General features: G+C 40.0%; 1 protein-coding gene across 4 annotated transcripts in view; it reads right to left on the bottom strand.

The window, feature by feature from the left end:
* The window catches only part of map3k12 (mitogen-activated protein kinase kinase kinase 12), a 55,014-nt gene extending 38,929 nt beyond the window's left edge, over window positions 1-16,085 (bottom strand). For 3 of the 4 annotated variants that reach the window (XM_026272728.1, XM_026272726.1, XM_026272729.1), the window contains exons 1-3: window positions 15,858-16,085; window positions 10,660-11,174; window positions 4,881-5,085 (exon numbers count right to left, since the gene is read on the bottom strand). In XM_026272728.1, coding sequence (XP_026128513.1) covers window positions 4,881-5,085; window positions 10,660-11,077 — 623 coding nt within the window. In that variant the 5' untranslated portion in view covers window positions 11,078-11,174; window positions 15,858-16,085. The remainder of the gene's footprint in view (window positions 1-4,880; window positions 5,086-10,659; window positions 11,175-15,857) is intronic. The other variant, XM_026272727.1, reaches the window with a different exon arrangement.
* Window positions 16,086-16,292: the final 207 nt, after the last annotated feature.

The raw sequence follows: 16,292 nt of genomic DNA, 5'->3' as shown, positions 1-16,292 counted from the left end.
TCTGTATTAGCTTAAAGCCCTCAAGTTTACATTGGTTACTGTATTCTTTCATTTGCTCTAAACAAGTATTTTGGGTGAACTTTTTTATTGAATGCTAGACATCAAGTTGTTGTTATTTTCATCTGAAAGAAGAACTTTTTTCAGTAAGCTAGGCCCTATGTGTTCAGTAAGCTTGTTTCAGTAAGCTGTGTGTTTTCAAGGCTTCAAGGTTTTATTGAATGCTATCTCTATACAAGTGCAAAGTAATGCTTTCTTAGTCAGGCTTTTATTTTGTAATTTTAAGAGCAATAAACATATATTGCAATGTTAAGGAATTCATGTTTTTTTTTTATTCAGATATGTAAATCAACATGTATAAATTGTTAGTATTCAATTAATGGGGAGATAATCGAAATCGAATTGGTCAGAAAAAAATAATCGTTAGATTAATCGATGCATCGAAAAATAATCGCTAGATTAATCGTTTAAAAAATAATAGTTTATCCCAGCCCTAACACATACCATTCAGTATGTTGTTATATGTGTGTAGTTACGCAAACATTAGCACTGTAGATACTATGTACCAATGTGCACTTACACTGTGGTTAAATACACATCTAGTTACTATTTAAGTACACACGTATTAGGGACACAATATAAAGTGGGACCATTTATTCTTTAATCTTTTTCTGTTTAATGGTGATTTACATCTTGGTGCATATCGCCACCTACTGGATGGTTTTGCAATAATTGTTTCATCTAACAGGTCTGGTTCTCACCTTACTGATGAACTGTAATTGTAAGATTTTAAGTCCAATTTGCAAGTAAAAAAACTCGCTGACAGGTCAGGCTGTGATTGGACGAAAATCAGCGGGTATTTGGCACTAGACAATCTTAATGTATGAACTACTCAACGACATATCTAAGAGGCTCGCTGATGCATCGCTGACGTTTTTGAAGACGCCAGACAAATAGCTAACAAGCTAAATATCCGGACCAGTCAGCCGATTCGACATCACGGTTCGACATCATTCGACATCAGGTGTCTTGACAAGCTACATCCAATGAGAGAGCAAGGCATGGGTTGAGGTCAGCAGAAGAAAAACAGCAGCAGCAATATGTTTTTAAGAATTTTTGAAGACAACAAATGGAGCATTTTTTTTTTCAGAACAGATCATCATGCAAGCAGCTAGCAGCACTTATTTGTTACCGATGTCCATTTTCAAATACACAAGTCCTGTTTCACTTCTTGATTAGTGTCATTCCTATTCAACATCTTTTGTGTGTGTTTTGTGACAAAACGTGGTTTAAGATTGTGTAGAGTTGTTGAGTGACAGAGTTGTTGTCAGCTCATGTAGTGTATCACCCCGTGCATTTATGCAGTGTTGCGTTGTGTGAACTCCACAACGACACTAAAGCCCCTTTCACACTGAACGTTGGTCCTGGAAAAATGCCTGAACATTGTTGGACTGCCTTCTGTGTGAACGCAAACACATCCCGATGAACAGAACCAATGCAATAAAGGATGTGTCATAGTGATGATGCACCCTATCGTGCAATTCTTTTACAGAGAGTTTTGAAGGCAGATTGACATTCGCGACAAAAATTGTGCAAACTGTAATGAAGAAGATCAGTCAGCTCCTCATTATCCGTGCTAAAGCTGAGATCGTTTAGCAGCTTAACTGAAAGTTAACGTGACTAGCGTTTTCAGCTCACGCATTACACGTCACATCCTGATGTTGTGTGCCATCACGGAACTTTATGGGTTGTGTGTGAACACACGCACATATTCCGGGTAATCACTGGCAGTGTGAAAGTGCAAAATCTAACGATCCGGGAACTATTGTCAGGACACATTACCCATGTATTATCCAGAATCTCAGTTTGAAAGGGGCTCATGACAGACAATCAAGTCACGTAGTCTGAACAGCATAGCGATCTGCCGACGTTCAAAGTCCTGTAGTGTGAACTTAGCCTAAGTGTGAGTGCAGGGCAGTGGGGGTAATCACGCTCTGGCTCGGTTCAAGCAGAACATATTTAATACATATATAATACATTATATACATATATAAACTTGAATGCTGATCAAGGATGACATGAGAAAATTTAGTTGTTTACTGTGGCGAGTGGGGCGGGGCCGAGAGGCGTGGGAACGAGGAGTGAGGCCAGGTGTAGTGATTGGAGATGAGCTACACCTGCGCCCCACCGCTGGTATCGAGTCCCACGTAGGAGGTGGAAGGAGCGACTATAGTGAAGGACGAGAGAGGACCAGGCCTGGGCCATTATTTTATGTTTTGGTTTTTATTTGCGCGCACCAGTCGTCCGCGAGGGGCTGGTGCGCTGTTTTGTATTTATTTTGAATATTAAAGTTTCATTTTGATTGTGCGCCGGTTCCCGCCTCCTTCTTCCCGATGAATATGGAGATTTTATCATTACATTTACATATGTGAGGTAATATAAGAGCTATTAAAGCATTACAGTTAGCAGTCAAAATTTGCAATAAAGTTGTATATTCATTGCAAATATATTGAATCATCTGTTTATATTTGTTTAAACCCATAACAATGGTGCAGACATCAGAAAAATATCAGTCTATAAATGTGTTTTATATTTGAGATGAGGGGAAATACACTTGTCTTACAGACATGAAGTTTCTCAGAGACAACATATGTTTGTAATTCTGTGAATTACAACACACAAACCAGAAGCAACAATATCTACCAAATGGAGAAGGATTTGGCCCCTTACAGGACATAACAGATCCATTTTATTTCGAGTTTTGTTTTTGTATTTCGGAGTAAAAACACTGCTACGGATGTAACATTCTGAAAGCAATTATTTATTAGACTATGGAAACGTGTATAAAACAACTTCATCAGCGATCTCTAATGCATATTTAAACTAAAATATTAAGGCAAATTGTTATGGATTATGTACTGTATATCATGCAATTATATAGCATGCTTTCATGCCATCTCTCAGGCTGTTAAGTGTAACCAGTGTGAGAAAAAAAACACATCAGTTTACAGCAGAGACAGATGCAGTTGTAGCCTAAACATTGTGTTTGACATCTTTAAATGACCTAATGGACTGATGACAAGATTATTTAATTGGTTGGCTGACCTGAACACTTGTTTTAATGACACAAACATCCATTAAATAATAAAGTAACAAAACAGAATAAATCAAAATATGCTGAATAGATAATATACTGCAAATATTTAGAAAAATGCTCCTCTCCAGAGTTATTCATGGACACTGAATGGCTTGGGGTCAGATAGTCTGAACAAGCTGTTTATGATTTCTCTCTGCAGCTGAAACACTGAGATTTGATACAAGTTTTTATGTTTCTTTCAACACACTTTCTTGATGTTTATTTCATGCTATAACTAATGGTAAAGAGGGCTGCTGCTTGAACTGAGACGCAATGATCTGTCATCAAACATTATAGAATGTCAAAACTATATGTAGTCTGAAGAATAGTTTGAATTTCATGATAAACTGAGGCTTTTTTTCTTTACTTTTATGGGTACTGGATGGAAGGTGTGCTTTAATTTATAATGCATCAGTTGACAACAGCATGGACTCAAAGATTGACCTTGGCATTTAATGACTAATATCAGTTTGTAAAAAAAAAGAATCTATTTAATCTAAAAATCTATATTTTTAAGCCAGACCCTTTTTGAAGTGCTACAGACATGATTGAGCACTATATTTTCCTAATTTGTTTGTGAAATAAAAGTATTATGGGCTATAAAGAATATTGTTAATTTGTAGGCAATAAAAATTTACTTTCAAGTGTCAACTTGTGATTCACTTTAAATGTCGAATATTTTGATCAAGAAATATACAGAAACAATAGCTGTTGTAAAGTTTGTTTAACTTTACACTGTAGATCAAAATAAATGATTTGATTGGTAATATTATTTTTAAAATGAGAGAATCCACTGCTTATTTCGAGTATATGCTAGACTGCAGTTTCACGTTGCATCTGCACAATGCAATGAACTAAACATTTGCAACTTGTGCATGACATGATTTACACACAGCGTGTCTTCTCCAGGTCGTGCTTACCAGGTTATTCATAAAAGGTTAAATGTGCCCAGATCTCAGTTTTTTAAGTATTTGGAGCATTTTTACATTACATTTACATTACATTAGTAGAAATAATAAATAAAAAGAAAACATAATAGAAAAAAATATAGAAAGCTAGTTTTAGAGGTCTTTTTTGCTTTTGTTAATTGTATAAAAAATAAAAAGAAAACAGATAGAATACAAAAAGATTAGAAAAGCTAGTGTTTTTTTTTTTTAAGAAAACAAGCAGCTAGTAAATTAATAGAGTGCAAGTCTTAAAGGGACATGTTTTTTCTTCTTTTTTAAAGAATAGAAGTAGAATAGAGAGTGTTAGAGTTAGAGGGTCAAATAAAGAAATTGTAATAACTCGCAGTCGCGTCTCACCTCCCTCCACCATTGTATGTTACCACGACAAAGCACATATGCAACAAATGACTTCAGAAAAGCATCTGTACTTTGTGGTTGGTTATGGTCTATTACCGTACCTTGACTGCATCACAATGAATCAAAGAATCGATTAATTTTAACACCCCTATATAATGGCCTAACTCTTGTTTATAATGAATGGCACTGTGGCAATGTGTATAGTATTTATAATGTTTGTAAACATTACATTTAAGATACTTTACATAATTTCGGAATGTAATAACACGCATCACGTGACTTATACACTGATGTGACTTAACTTTTTCTGTCTCTCAGCAATGCAATTTTGACCCAGTGCGACTTATCTTTTGGGGTAACTTATTTTCTGGAAAATACACTATTTATAATCATACTTTTATATAATGAGGGTGATGCCAGTGTGCAGATTTGCATTCACTCACTTGAAGGTAATGATGTTGGGGTGTTTGAGCTTGCGCAGATGTTTGATCTCAGTCTCCTTGACGTCTCTGACTTTCTTCACAGCCACCTCCTCACCATGAAACTTGCCCAGGAACACAGCTCCCTGCGCCCCGCTGCCCACCCACTGCAGCTCGGAGATCTCCTCGAATGGCACCTCCCAGGATTCTGGAAGAGACATTCGGCTCACTGGAAATATACACATGGATCACTGCAGTTTCCAGTTCAAATAAACACAAGGCAGTAAAACTCTGACAACATTTTTTCCTTTGCACACAAAGTATGATTTACAGGTCCACAGTTTTGATTAATAAATCCCAATTTTTGCACAATAACTTGAGGAATATCATGTTATGAATTCAAAAAAATTTTAATATGCTGTGACATTTGAAAACTGATTCTTATGAATGTGAGTGTAACATATCCAGCTTCATATATATGGGTTTTTACTAGAGCTGGTAAGCGATACATTTTTTTAATCTAATTAAATACATGATGTGGTGATTAATTAATCAAATTAATCGCACATCAAATTTGGAGAAATTACTCCCAAAAGATAATTTAAAGTCATTGTTGTATAAAGCATCAAACAGAGATTACAAAAAGTAGGTTCAGCAAGAAATATTTTGTTTGTTAAAATGTATTACATATAGCCTACTCTTTGTCAGGATATTCCCAAGAGGCAGAGATAAGTGAATTCAAAGCATGGTGTTTATTTACAGAGTCAAGTGCAAGGTGAATATTTGGGGTTTCAGGTGCGGGCTAAGTGCAGATCACTGGGTGCAGGGTTGAAGGCAGTGAGTACTTTCGTTGCAGAAATGTCAATGCCACAAAGTCACAGATTGCTAATACTCTTTTCCTTCCCTTTCAGACACGGAAGCTATCGAGCCGACTCAGGGGAAACACAGGAGACTAGAGGGATCGTTGGACCTCAGGTAGCAGGAGAATGCTCAGGAGTCCTGGGGGCAGTAGAATAATGACACAGGTTAGTGTTTCAAAGGTGAGTATACTTTACTTCTTGATATTCGCGGTGCATCGAAGGGTCAGGAGACAACAGCGTATGGTCTGTTCCTGTTGGGTGTTCCTTATGGTCTGTTGGAGTTGAGGTGAGTGTTTTATAGTGCCTTGATGAGATCGTTAATGCTGAGTAGGTGTGGGTGATTAAAACCCAGGGGAGCGTGAGCGTTGTGGATTGGCTGGGACTGGGCTTGCCTGGTCTCTGACACTACCCCCTCCCTCCAGGGTCCGCGCCAGCGGACCTTGCTCTCTGACATCGTGGGGTTCTGCCTCGGGGCCACGGAGTGGGTCTTTCTGGATGATGGGCATGGGACTCTGTGAGCAGATTGGTATCAAGGATATCTTGACGAGGTACCCAACACCTTTCTTCTGGTCCATAATCCTCCCAGTCCACTGGTATTCTAGTCGCCCACCACAATGTCAGGAGTCCAGAATCTCTCTTACTGTGTAGATGGGCTTGGAGTCAATGGGTTGTAACGGGGGGTTGTCGTCAGGGACCGGGTCTGCAGAGGGAACAGAAACAGGTAAGTGATGGGGTTTCAACAGAGAGACATGAAAGGTGGGGTGCATTCAGTACTGAGTGGGTAGTCAGAGTCGGTAGGTAACTGGGTTAATCTGTCATTCCACCGGGAATGTTCCTATGTATTTTGGACTCAGTTTCCGACATGGTTGTCTTAATCAGATGTCCTGTGTAGAGAGCCATACCAGTTGCCTGGGTTGGTAGGTAGGAGTTTGTCTACGGTGAGTATTAGCAAAGCGTTGCTGGCAACTTACTGCCTGCTGAAGTTGGTGGTGTGCCTGGTTCCAAACCCTCTCGCTGTTCCGGAACCAGGTATTAACTGCTTGAGTCAGTTTTGGCGTATTCTGCCAAGACTAAGTAACGGTTCCAGAGGTTTTGGTTGTTATGGCAAAATGTTCTAAGGAAGCGACTGATGTCTTAGATCTTATGTTATGTTTGCCCGTTTTTTTGTTTTGTACTGTAATGTTGAGGAGTGCGAAGAATGACCGCCATACCCTGGAGATAAAGTGGGTCCCTCTGTCCGATACAATATCCTCTGGAATACCAAAGTTAGGAAACACGTTCAAACAAGAGTTCAGCTGTCTTGAAGGCTGTGGGCAGGGCTTTCAGTGGAATTAATTTACATGCTTTAGAAAATCTGTCTATTGCTACAAGAATGCAGGTGTTACCATCTGAAACTGGGAGATTGGTGACAAAATCCACTCCAATGTGGGACCAAGGGCGATGGGGAATCGGCAATGGGAGTGGTTTCCCGTTAGGTAGTTGTCGAGGTACCTTAGTCATGGCACAAAGGGCACACCCTTGGATAAACTCTTGGATCTCCTTTTGCATTCTTGGCCACCAGTATTTTCGTTGCAGTGTAGTGAGTGTCTTACTGACTCCGAGATTACCTGTTCCCACGGATGAGTGAGCATAGGAGATGAGGGACGTACAGTGATCTTCGATACATAGATCTTGCCAGCTGCACACGTAAGTGGAATGGGCCGTCGTCATGATTGTTTGAGGAGTAATTAATCTAGATCCCACTGGATGGGATTGATGAATAGTCGAGTGAGCAAGATGGGCTCTGGTTCTTCTAGGGTTTCCTCAAGGGTGTGGAGGCGTGATAATGTATCGGCCCTCTTGTTCTTGGATCTGAGATGGTAGGATATTTGGAAGTGAAACCGGGTAAAGAACAAGGCCCACCGGGCCTGGTGAGGATTGAGCCTCTTAGCTTTTTTTAGGTACTGGAGATTTTCGTGGTCTGTAAGCATGAGAAATGGCTGACTGGCCCCCTCCAACCAGTGTCTCCATTCTTCCAGGGCAAATTTCACGGCAAGAAGTTCTTAATTGCAAATATAATAATATCTCTGGGGTGTGGATAATTTCCTAGAAAAGAAGGAACATGGCATAGGCTTGGACACGCTCTTGGAGTACTGGGACAGGATGGCTCCCACACCTGTTGTAGAGGCGTCTACCTCCACAATAAATTTATTCTCTGGGTCAGGATGTTGAAGCAAGGGGGCTTTCGTAAAGGCGGTTTTTAATCTCTGGAAGGCCTTCTCAGCTTCGGGGTTCCATTGAAGTGTCTTTGGCTTCCCTTTTAGGAGAGATGTGAGTGCTGTGGTTATCATACTGTACCAGTCGATGAAGCGGCGATAAAAGTTTGCGAAACCCAGGAATCTCTGAAGATCCTTTATTGACTTGGGAGTAGGCCAAGAAGTGATAGCCTGTGTCTTCCGGTCATCCATTTTAACCCCTTTTGCGCTGATGTGGTAGCCCAGGAATTCTATGGAGGTCTGATGGAAGACACATTTCTCAGCCTTTACAAACAGGGAGAACTTTCTGAGTCGATGGAGCACTTGGGCGATGTGATGCTGGTGTTCACTTTCGTTGCAAGAGTAAATGAGTATGTCATCTATGTAGATGAGGGCAAAATAGTTCAGGAACTCTCTGAGGACCTCGTCCATGAAACTCTGGAACATTGAGGGGGGGTTTACTAGACCATACGGCATTACAAAGTATTCGTAGTTCCTCCGGGGGTGATGAAAGCCGTTTTCCACTCGTCTCCCTTCCGAATTCTGACCAGGTTGTATGCACTCCTTAAGTCTAATTTTGTGAACATACAAGAATCATGGAGTTGTTCTAGTGAGGATGGGATCAAGGGAAGTGGGTAGCTAAATTTCACCATTATCTTGTTTAAGGCTCTGTAGTCTATACAGGGTCGTAACCATCCATCCTTCTTTGGGACGAAGAAGAAACTGGCGGCAGCTGGGGAGATGGAAGGTCTGATATACCCCTGTCTCAAAGCCTCTTCGACATACTCTCTGTAGGGTATTGCTCAAGTGCGAGTGAACATTGTAATAAAAATCCAATGCAATCCTCCTCCCGGCTGGAGAAGGGAACTGGTCAAGAGATTGAATTTGCGATGTACACCAGTGTGGGAGCGGTGTTTGAGAAAGCGACATTCTCGGGCTGTGCTGAATTCATTTCGGTGTTGGTCAAGCCTTCTGCCAGGATATTCACAAGAGGCAGAGGTAAGTGAATTCAAAGCACGGTGTTTATTTACAGAGTCAAGTGCAAGGTGAATATTTGGGGTTTCAGGTGCGGGCTAAGTGCAGATCACTGGGTGCAGGGTTGAAGGCAGGTGAGTACTTCCGTTGCAGAAATGTCAATGCCACACAGTCACAAATTGCTAATACTCTTTTCCTTCCCTTTCAGACGCGGAAGCTATCAAGCCAACTCAGGGGAAACACAGGAGACTAGAGGGATCGTTGGACCTCAGGTAGCAGGAGAATGCTCAGGAGTCCTGGGGGCAGTAGAACAATGACACAGGTTAGTGTTTCAAAGGTGAGTATACTTTACGTCTTGATATTCGCGGTGCATCGCTGGGTCGGGAGACAACAGCGAAAGGTCTGTTCCTGTTGGAGGCTTGACGGTGAACTGGAGTTGAGCCAAGTGTTTTATAGTGCCTTAATGACATCGTTAATGCTGAGCAGGTGTGGGTGATTAAAAGCGTGTTGTGGATTGGCTGGGACCGGGCTTGCCCCTCTCTCTCTTTTGGACCATGTGAGTAAATGATGAAGGATTGTCATTTTTGGTTGAACTAGAACTCTAATAATTTATTTTCCAAATTGTATTATTATTACTATGAATATAAAAATATTAAATTATTTCTTTAATGAAATGGTACTGTAAATAATAAACAAAAACTGCCAGTATGTGGTGGTAAAAGTCTTTGAGTCATTAGTTAATTTGTTTGATTAATTCAAAAGGCTGATTGGCTGATTCATTCAGGAGTGAAGTAAATGGTTCTTTATGAATGGTTCATTGAATCATTAGGCTTGTTCTACTTGAAGTGGATCATCACCATCTGATAGATTGGTGTGTGACATCAAAGTACCAGGAGAGCTTAGAGAGCAGAGACTCCTTGTGCTTTTGAATCGCTCTTGTGGTACTTTGATGTCAAACACTGAATGGTTTGTGCAGAGCCACTTCAAAGCCACCGCAACTATGGCCAGTGGTTCAACACGCCCAATGGTTCACCAATTCATTTAAAACGTGGATTAAGACATGAAATGCAGCTGTGGGTTGCTTGGATATGAACAGTTCTGCTTTGGCTTTATCATCTGGTTGGCAAAATTGAGCAAAATGCCCCATATCTTGAATTCTGAGTATAGGTCACCATACTGCTTTACGTCACGTCACTTTCACTTTTTCACTTATTTACACTTTGTTAAAATAGCAGGATTTTCTGCCCTTTATACTACTTTTTGCAAATAGTTGTCAATATTTTAGTACATTATAAAACAGTATGCAATAATAATGCACTGAGTGTCAATTATAATTTCCAATTATTCAATTCAAATTATTAAATGAATGCCACCTTATTGGGACAATGAAACCCTCCCTACACCCACCCCTAACCCAATCTGATACTTTATTGTCGTTTAGATTATTTCCTTAATTTGTATTGAAAAAAATGCCTTTCTGATTTGATTTGACATTTAAAACGGGAGATTTTTTTTTTTTTTGCAAAAGGTGGTCACGAACTTGGGTTAATCGCATCAAAAAGAATGTGCTTTATCATCTACGCCACTAAAACTGATGTTTGATGCGGCTCTTTGATAGTCTTGACTACCCCAATCACATATTGGTGGGTGGAGTTAGTGTAAATAGCCTCTACCAGCAAGGTGGAGCAACACGACATTAAAACACTTTGACTATTCTCGGACTGCCGTACTCACCCTCCTGGCTCTGCTTGTGCTCTGTAGAATAAGCTTTCCCAATCATCGTCCACACTGGCTTGAGGCATCCGAACAAGCCTTCCAGAAAGCCTCCTCCGCCCGCCTGCAGCCGGAAGCTGTCGGCCTGGTTGCGCATGGCTCCGCCCTCGGCTCCACCCTCCTGCAGCTTGAGAACACTGTTAGAGAAGTTGGTGGGCTCGTCGCTCAGGGTGGGGCTGTTGCTGTGAGTGCCGCTGCCGCCCCCCACCGGGTCGATGGAGAGCACGTTACGGAGGACGCACTGGGTCGGGGTGAGCTCGGTGTCTGGTGTGCTCGCTGGCACCTCCGAATCGGGCCGACAGAAGGGGGGTTCGGAGAGCGGGGTGCTGAACCCTGAGAGGGATGGGGAAGGGGCATGTTGCTCGTGGACACAAGCCATGGGGGCAGAAGGGGCGAGGGTGGCCCACTGTGTTACCCACCCTTCAGAAAAGTGGCCCTCACCACTCGATCTGTAGCAGCACTGCTCGTCAACACACCTGGAGAGAGAAATCACAACACCAGCCATAAGTGCTGAGAAAGAGAATGATACTGCTTACTATGAAAGGCAATCAAATAGCACAGTGAATTGGATAAGTAGTGATTATGGTGCACTGATCACATGTGTGGATCATTACCAGCTATGAGAGGATGTATTCTGGTATATAGGAACCACCTAAGCCGACTGTTTTCAGACAGTGTTCTCAAACTAATTCAAGTTGAAAAGAGTAAAAACATTTGTTTTTGTTTTTTTTCATTTAAAGGGATAGTTAACCCAAAAGTGATAATTCAGTCTTTAATTACTCACCCTCGTGTCGTTCCAAACCCATAAGACCTTTGTTCTTCTGGAAAACAAATTAAGATATTTTTGATTAAATCCGAGAGCACTCTGACCCAGTGGTTCTCAACCCTGGTCCTGGAGGCACCCCGACACTGCACGTTTTGCATGTCTCCTTAATCAAACACACCTGATTCACATCATCAGATCATCAATGGAGACTCAAAGTCAGAAAGCACTCTGATTTCATAAAAAATATCTTAATTTGTGTTTTAAAGATGAACTTCTTCTTAAGGGTTTGGAACGACATGAGGGTGAGTAATTAATACTGAATTTGAGTTTTTGGGTGAACTACCCCTTTAATTTTAACGGCCACTTCTTCCAAAACCATTATCTGCACCCACAGGCCAAAGATCAGAGTCATTTCAGTAGCTTGAATAACAGTCTTTTTATTCTGCAACTTCAACTTCCCATTGAATTACTGTATATAAACTATTATCGGGAGTTTCTGTACTTTACTTGAATTTTTACATTTCAGGCAACTTTTACTTTTACTCCACTACATTTCCTAATCAAAATGTATGCTTTTACCCTGATACTTTTCCAAGTATATTCATTACTTACAACAAAATAGTCAGAAGAACACAGACTGCAGGAAAGAAGGTTTGACGAATCGGTGGTCTGGCATTTGCAAGTTAGACTCCTAAAAACGTTTTTGCTCACATGCGAAGTGTGCGCCCCGCACAACTGCGGATGATTTAACTTTTCCACTCAAGTTGAGTCTGGGGTGTGCAATATACAGTACAGCATTGTCTGCAATAATATGGTAAGTGTTGTTGAAATGATGTGCAATCTGATGTCATCAAGTTTGCTATATCACCAACCACACAGAGTGCACACACATTAGTTTATTAATATATTAAAACTCAATGTTACAGGCATTCTAAATTGTAGACAGCAATTAATTCTTCTGTATGATTTTTATATTTATATAATTGAATGCAGGCCTAGTTAACTTAATCCATATCACACAAAGAGTACCCTTTTTCTGTAGCTGCATGAACAGATTTAATAATCATATTATTATTAATAATCATATTATAAGTTCAGAAAAAACAATGTGACTTACATTTAAGATATAATATTGCTTGTTTTTGCTCAATTATGCTAATGAAAGTAGTTCCAAACAAAGATCACAGCACTGTTTTGAATCTCTGAGCAATAGATGGTGTTTACTTATTGAATGAATCAGCTTTTTGAACGAATCGGTTGAATACATGATTCAGTGATTCACTCATTAACACAGTCAAATGCTTTGTTTCTGAATGAATCAGTTGTTTGAATGAATCTCGGTGACATTTCGTCTATCTTTCCCCCCCATGTTTTCAATTTTTTCAAATATCAGTATTCAATGTTTTATGTTAAAACAATACATTAAGACTATTTATGCATCTGTAACTGCAGTTTAATTTCATCCATATCCCCTCTGAGATACATAAACTGTGTAAATACATGCTATTTCAGATGCACCGGATGAAGTGCTTCTTATTCTTACCCATAAATATAAAATGGAAGAAATAGTTAAAATTGAACTAAATCTTGCTACTTAAGCTGTGTATGAACATATATATATATTGTTGGAGCTAAACTCTAGAGTCTATAAACGCTATGTAAATTTGCGTTTCATTGACACACACACAGTCACACAGTTCAGTCTAGGGCTGCACGATAGGACAACATTACTTACGAATTGCAATATTCTTCGTGAGATTTTTTAATCACAATTAAATCGTGCACAAGTTTATATTACAGTGAGGGTCTCAGATCGACAGTTCATTATTGAAAGGCTCAATTGGTCCACAATATTAATTAGCAGAAACTCACTCATTTTTGCTGAAACAGAGTGTGCGCAGGTCCTAAAAAAGTCTTACAATGTCTTAAATCTGGATTTGATGGGTCTTAAATATTTCTGCTAAAACATCTTCAGTCTGACGGACCTAATGACTGTTTACAATCATTGGACAGACAGAGGATTTTTTCTGTTACTGCGTCAGAGAGAACTGCAGTAAGTTAGCAGAATTTTAACTATTATTTGACTTTAAGAACACCTGGGTCACATGATCACAAATGGTCAAATGACATCCTTGTAGTGAGCATCATATGTGAACTATGTGAATAGGGTAACTTGCTCGCTTTCGTTTGGAATGACCCTTACGGACAGATTTACTATCAGCTTGCATCAGCGCAAACCCTCATTTGGGGTTAAAAACCTACTGACAGGATTTACTGGATGAAAATAAAACATGACTTGTATTCTGAAAAATATGGTATGTTTATATATTATCTTTCTAAAATTTAGGCTTTTTGTTTTTGTGAAATCTGGATCCCAATGCATAGTGCCAGATTTACTAGCAGCCAGTGTTGCCAAGTCCACAGTTTTCCTGCAGAATTGGGCTGTCTTTAACATGGGTTGTTTTTCATGTCTGCGGTTTAAGCAACCCCAATAATGTGATATTTAGCCCTTAAAATGTGAATTTCACCAGGGGAACCCTGCCAAAAAACCTGTATTTTACTGGGGGAGCCTGTACCTGTATTTTACTGGCCCTTGGTGTGGCATTCTGTTCCAGTGTTGGGGTACTAGTTACTTCTGTAAACTGTAATTAGATAACTTTACTAATTACTGCATTTGAAAAGTAACTTCACTACTTATTACTTGACTTTTTTTTTTTAATTTTTTAGAGAATTTTTCCAAATTCCGTTTTCCGTTTAAATTTTTCTGGATTCCATTTTTTTTTGTTTTATTTTTTTTTTAATGGTTAAATTTAATTGTATTAATCAAATGTCTAATTAATTTAAATCATAACACTTATACATTTTCACAGCAATTTATAAAAAGTTTTTTTTTTTTTATTACATGTTTATCGCCCTATGAAATGTTTTATTTTTTCTTCACCATATGTTTGATTTGGTTTTTTTTTTAGCATGTGTCATTATTTAAATGCATAAAAACAACTTCATTTATTAAATTTTTCTTAAAAAAGCCTTATGAAATGTTTTTGTTTTTTTTCCTCAGAAATTATGTTGTTTATTTACATTTTCTGGTTATCAAATTAAGGCATAAAACATTCATTTAGATTTTCTATTAAATATTTAAATTTAAGCAAACTTTATGTTTTGGTAAAAAAATGGGATTTACTATTAAAATAAACATGGAAGAAATGTTAAGCAGGAGATGCTTTAAAGCTCGAGAAATAGACGTTTCCCCAACAAACGAAGCAGAGCTACGCTCACAAATGCTGTGTTATAAGGCATATAACATGCAAGTCTTCCTTCAGAAATACAGCGATATAAAAACACCGGTGTCTCATTTTGATATTTAAACATATAAATGTAAGGAATTATTATTATAATTAAACGTGCAGTACATGCTCATGTTTATTCAACAAAGCCTTTTGGAAAATCGTTTAGTTTAGAGTCTACAAAAATAAATAAATGTATGGGAAACACATCACACAGCACAACAAATCACAGGCACAGCAGCTAGAATGATATACACATCACAGACCGACGTTAACTTAGGGCCAGGCGTGTGTGCTCGATGAAGCCATCTGTAAGATGACATTTCAGCACTGGACAAACGGACAGCGACTCCTACCCAAAAAAGTAATATAGTTACTGTAATGAGTTACTTTGTAACTCGTTATCCCCAACACTGCAGGACTGTACTGCTGTTAGAACTCTGCAGCTGCTTGTTATTATATTTTTTATGCATTTAGAAGACACTTTTATCCAAAGCAACAAATAAATAAATAAATAAATATCTAGACTCAGTTTTAACATGGTCACACTGCTGTTTTTGGTGAACTGCTGGATGTATTTCAGATGAAATGGTGACAGGGCAGCTCAGTGTACTGTACAGGTCTGTGTTCATCCATTCTAAACAAAACCCCTGATGCTCACAGACAGGTTATTTGTGATTTACCCACAATCCCACGGGCTGGCCCTGCTTACTGCAACGCGACATCACTGAGTCTATTGTATATCTGCATGAAATATACTCTGAATATGGAAAACACCGCACTCTTCCGCGCGAACCGACGCTCACGCTCGCGTTCCGTCGCTCTCTGCACAATAACACAGGGTTGCATAACAAGCGCACGCGTTCTTACACGACACGGCTCTTCAAAAGCAACGCGCAAACGCTGATGAAAGTGCAGTAAATGGACGCGTTCGTTCAGATGTGATGTCATTGTGCGTCAATGGCGCGTGTGAACGCGTGAAGTACCGCAACGAGGGATGCGCTCCCAGCATCAAACACACACACACACACACACACACACACACCGCGTCTCGAGTCAAGCGCTCTCCGCGGCTGGCCCGAGCTCTGACGATGATGGAGCAGTACCGTATTTCCGGAGGATGCTGCTGCTGTCGCGGTGTCAAGGAGACGGGTGGATCCGCTGTGGTCCTCCGCGGTAAACGCGTTCTCCTCGCTCACCGAGCGCGCGTGCTTTCACCGGATCCCGTCGGGTGGACTGCTGATCGCGGATTTGGGCTTCATTAGTCGAGCGGAAGGAGCTGTTCCTCCTCTACGGTGCTGAAGTGACGTCACGCGGCGCTGTGACGCCTCTAGGGGGCGCGCGCGTCAGCGCGGACATGACGTCAAAGCCACATGCGATGTGTCTGTGACCTTCTGATGAATTCACGTTTAAAAGCGTTAAAGAAGAATCTGCGCTCTTGATCGAAGGTGTTTATACGCTGCGTCGACACATATGATTCATATCACACTTGATGTGCAAATAACTATGAGACAGACCGACTGCATTCATATATTTGGATG

Source organism: Carassius auratus, chromosome 9, assembly GCF_003368295.1.
Source record: "Carassius auratus strain Wakin chromosome 9, ASM336829v1, whole genome shotgun sequence".
In the NCBI taxonomy this organism is placed as follows: Eukaryota; Metazoa; Chordata; class Actinopteri; order Cypriniformes; family Cyprinidae; genus Carassius; species Carassius auratus.
This window is presented reverse-complemented; position numbering and strand designations above follow the sequence as displayed.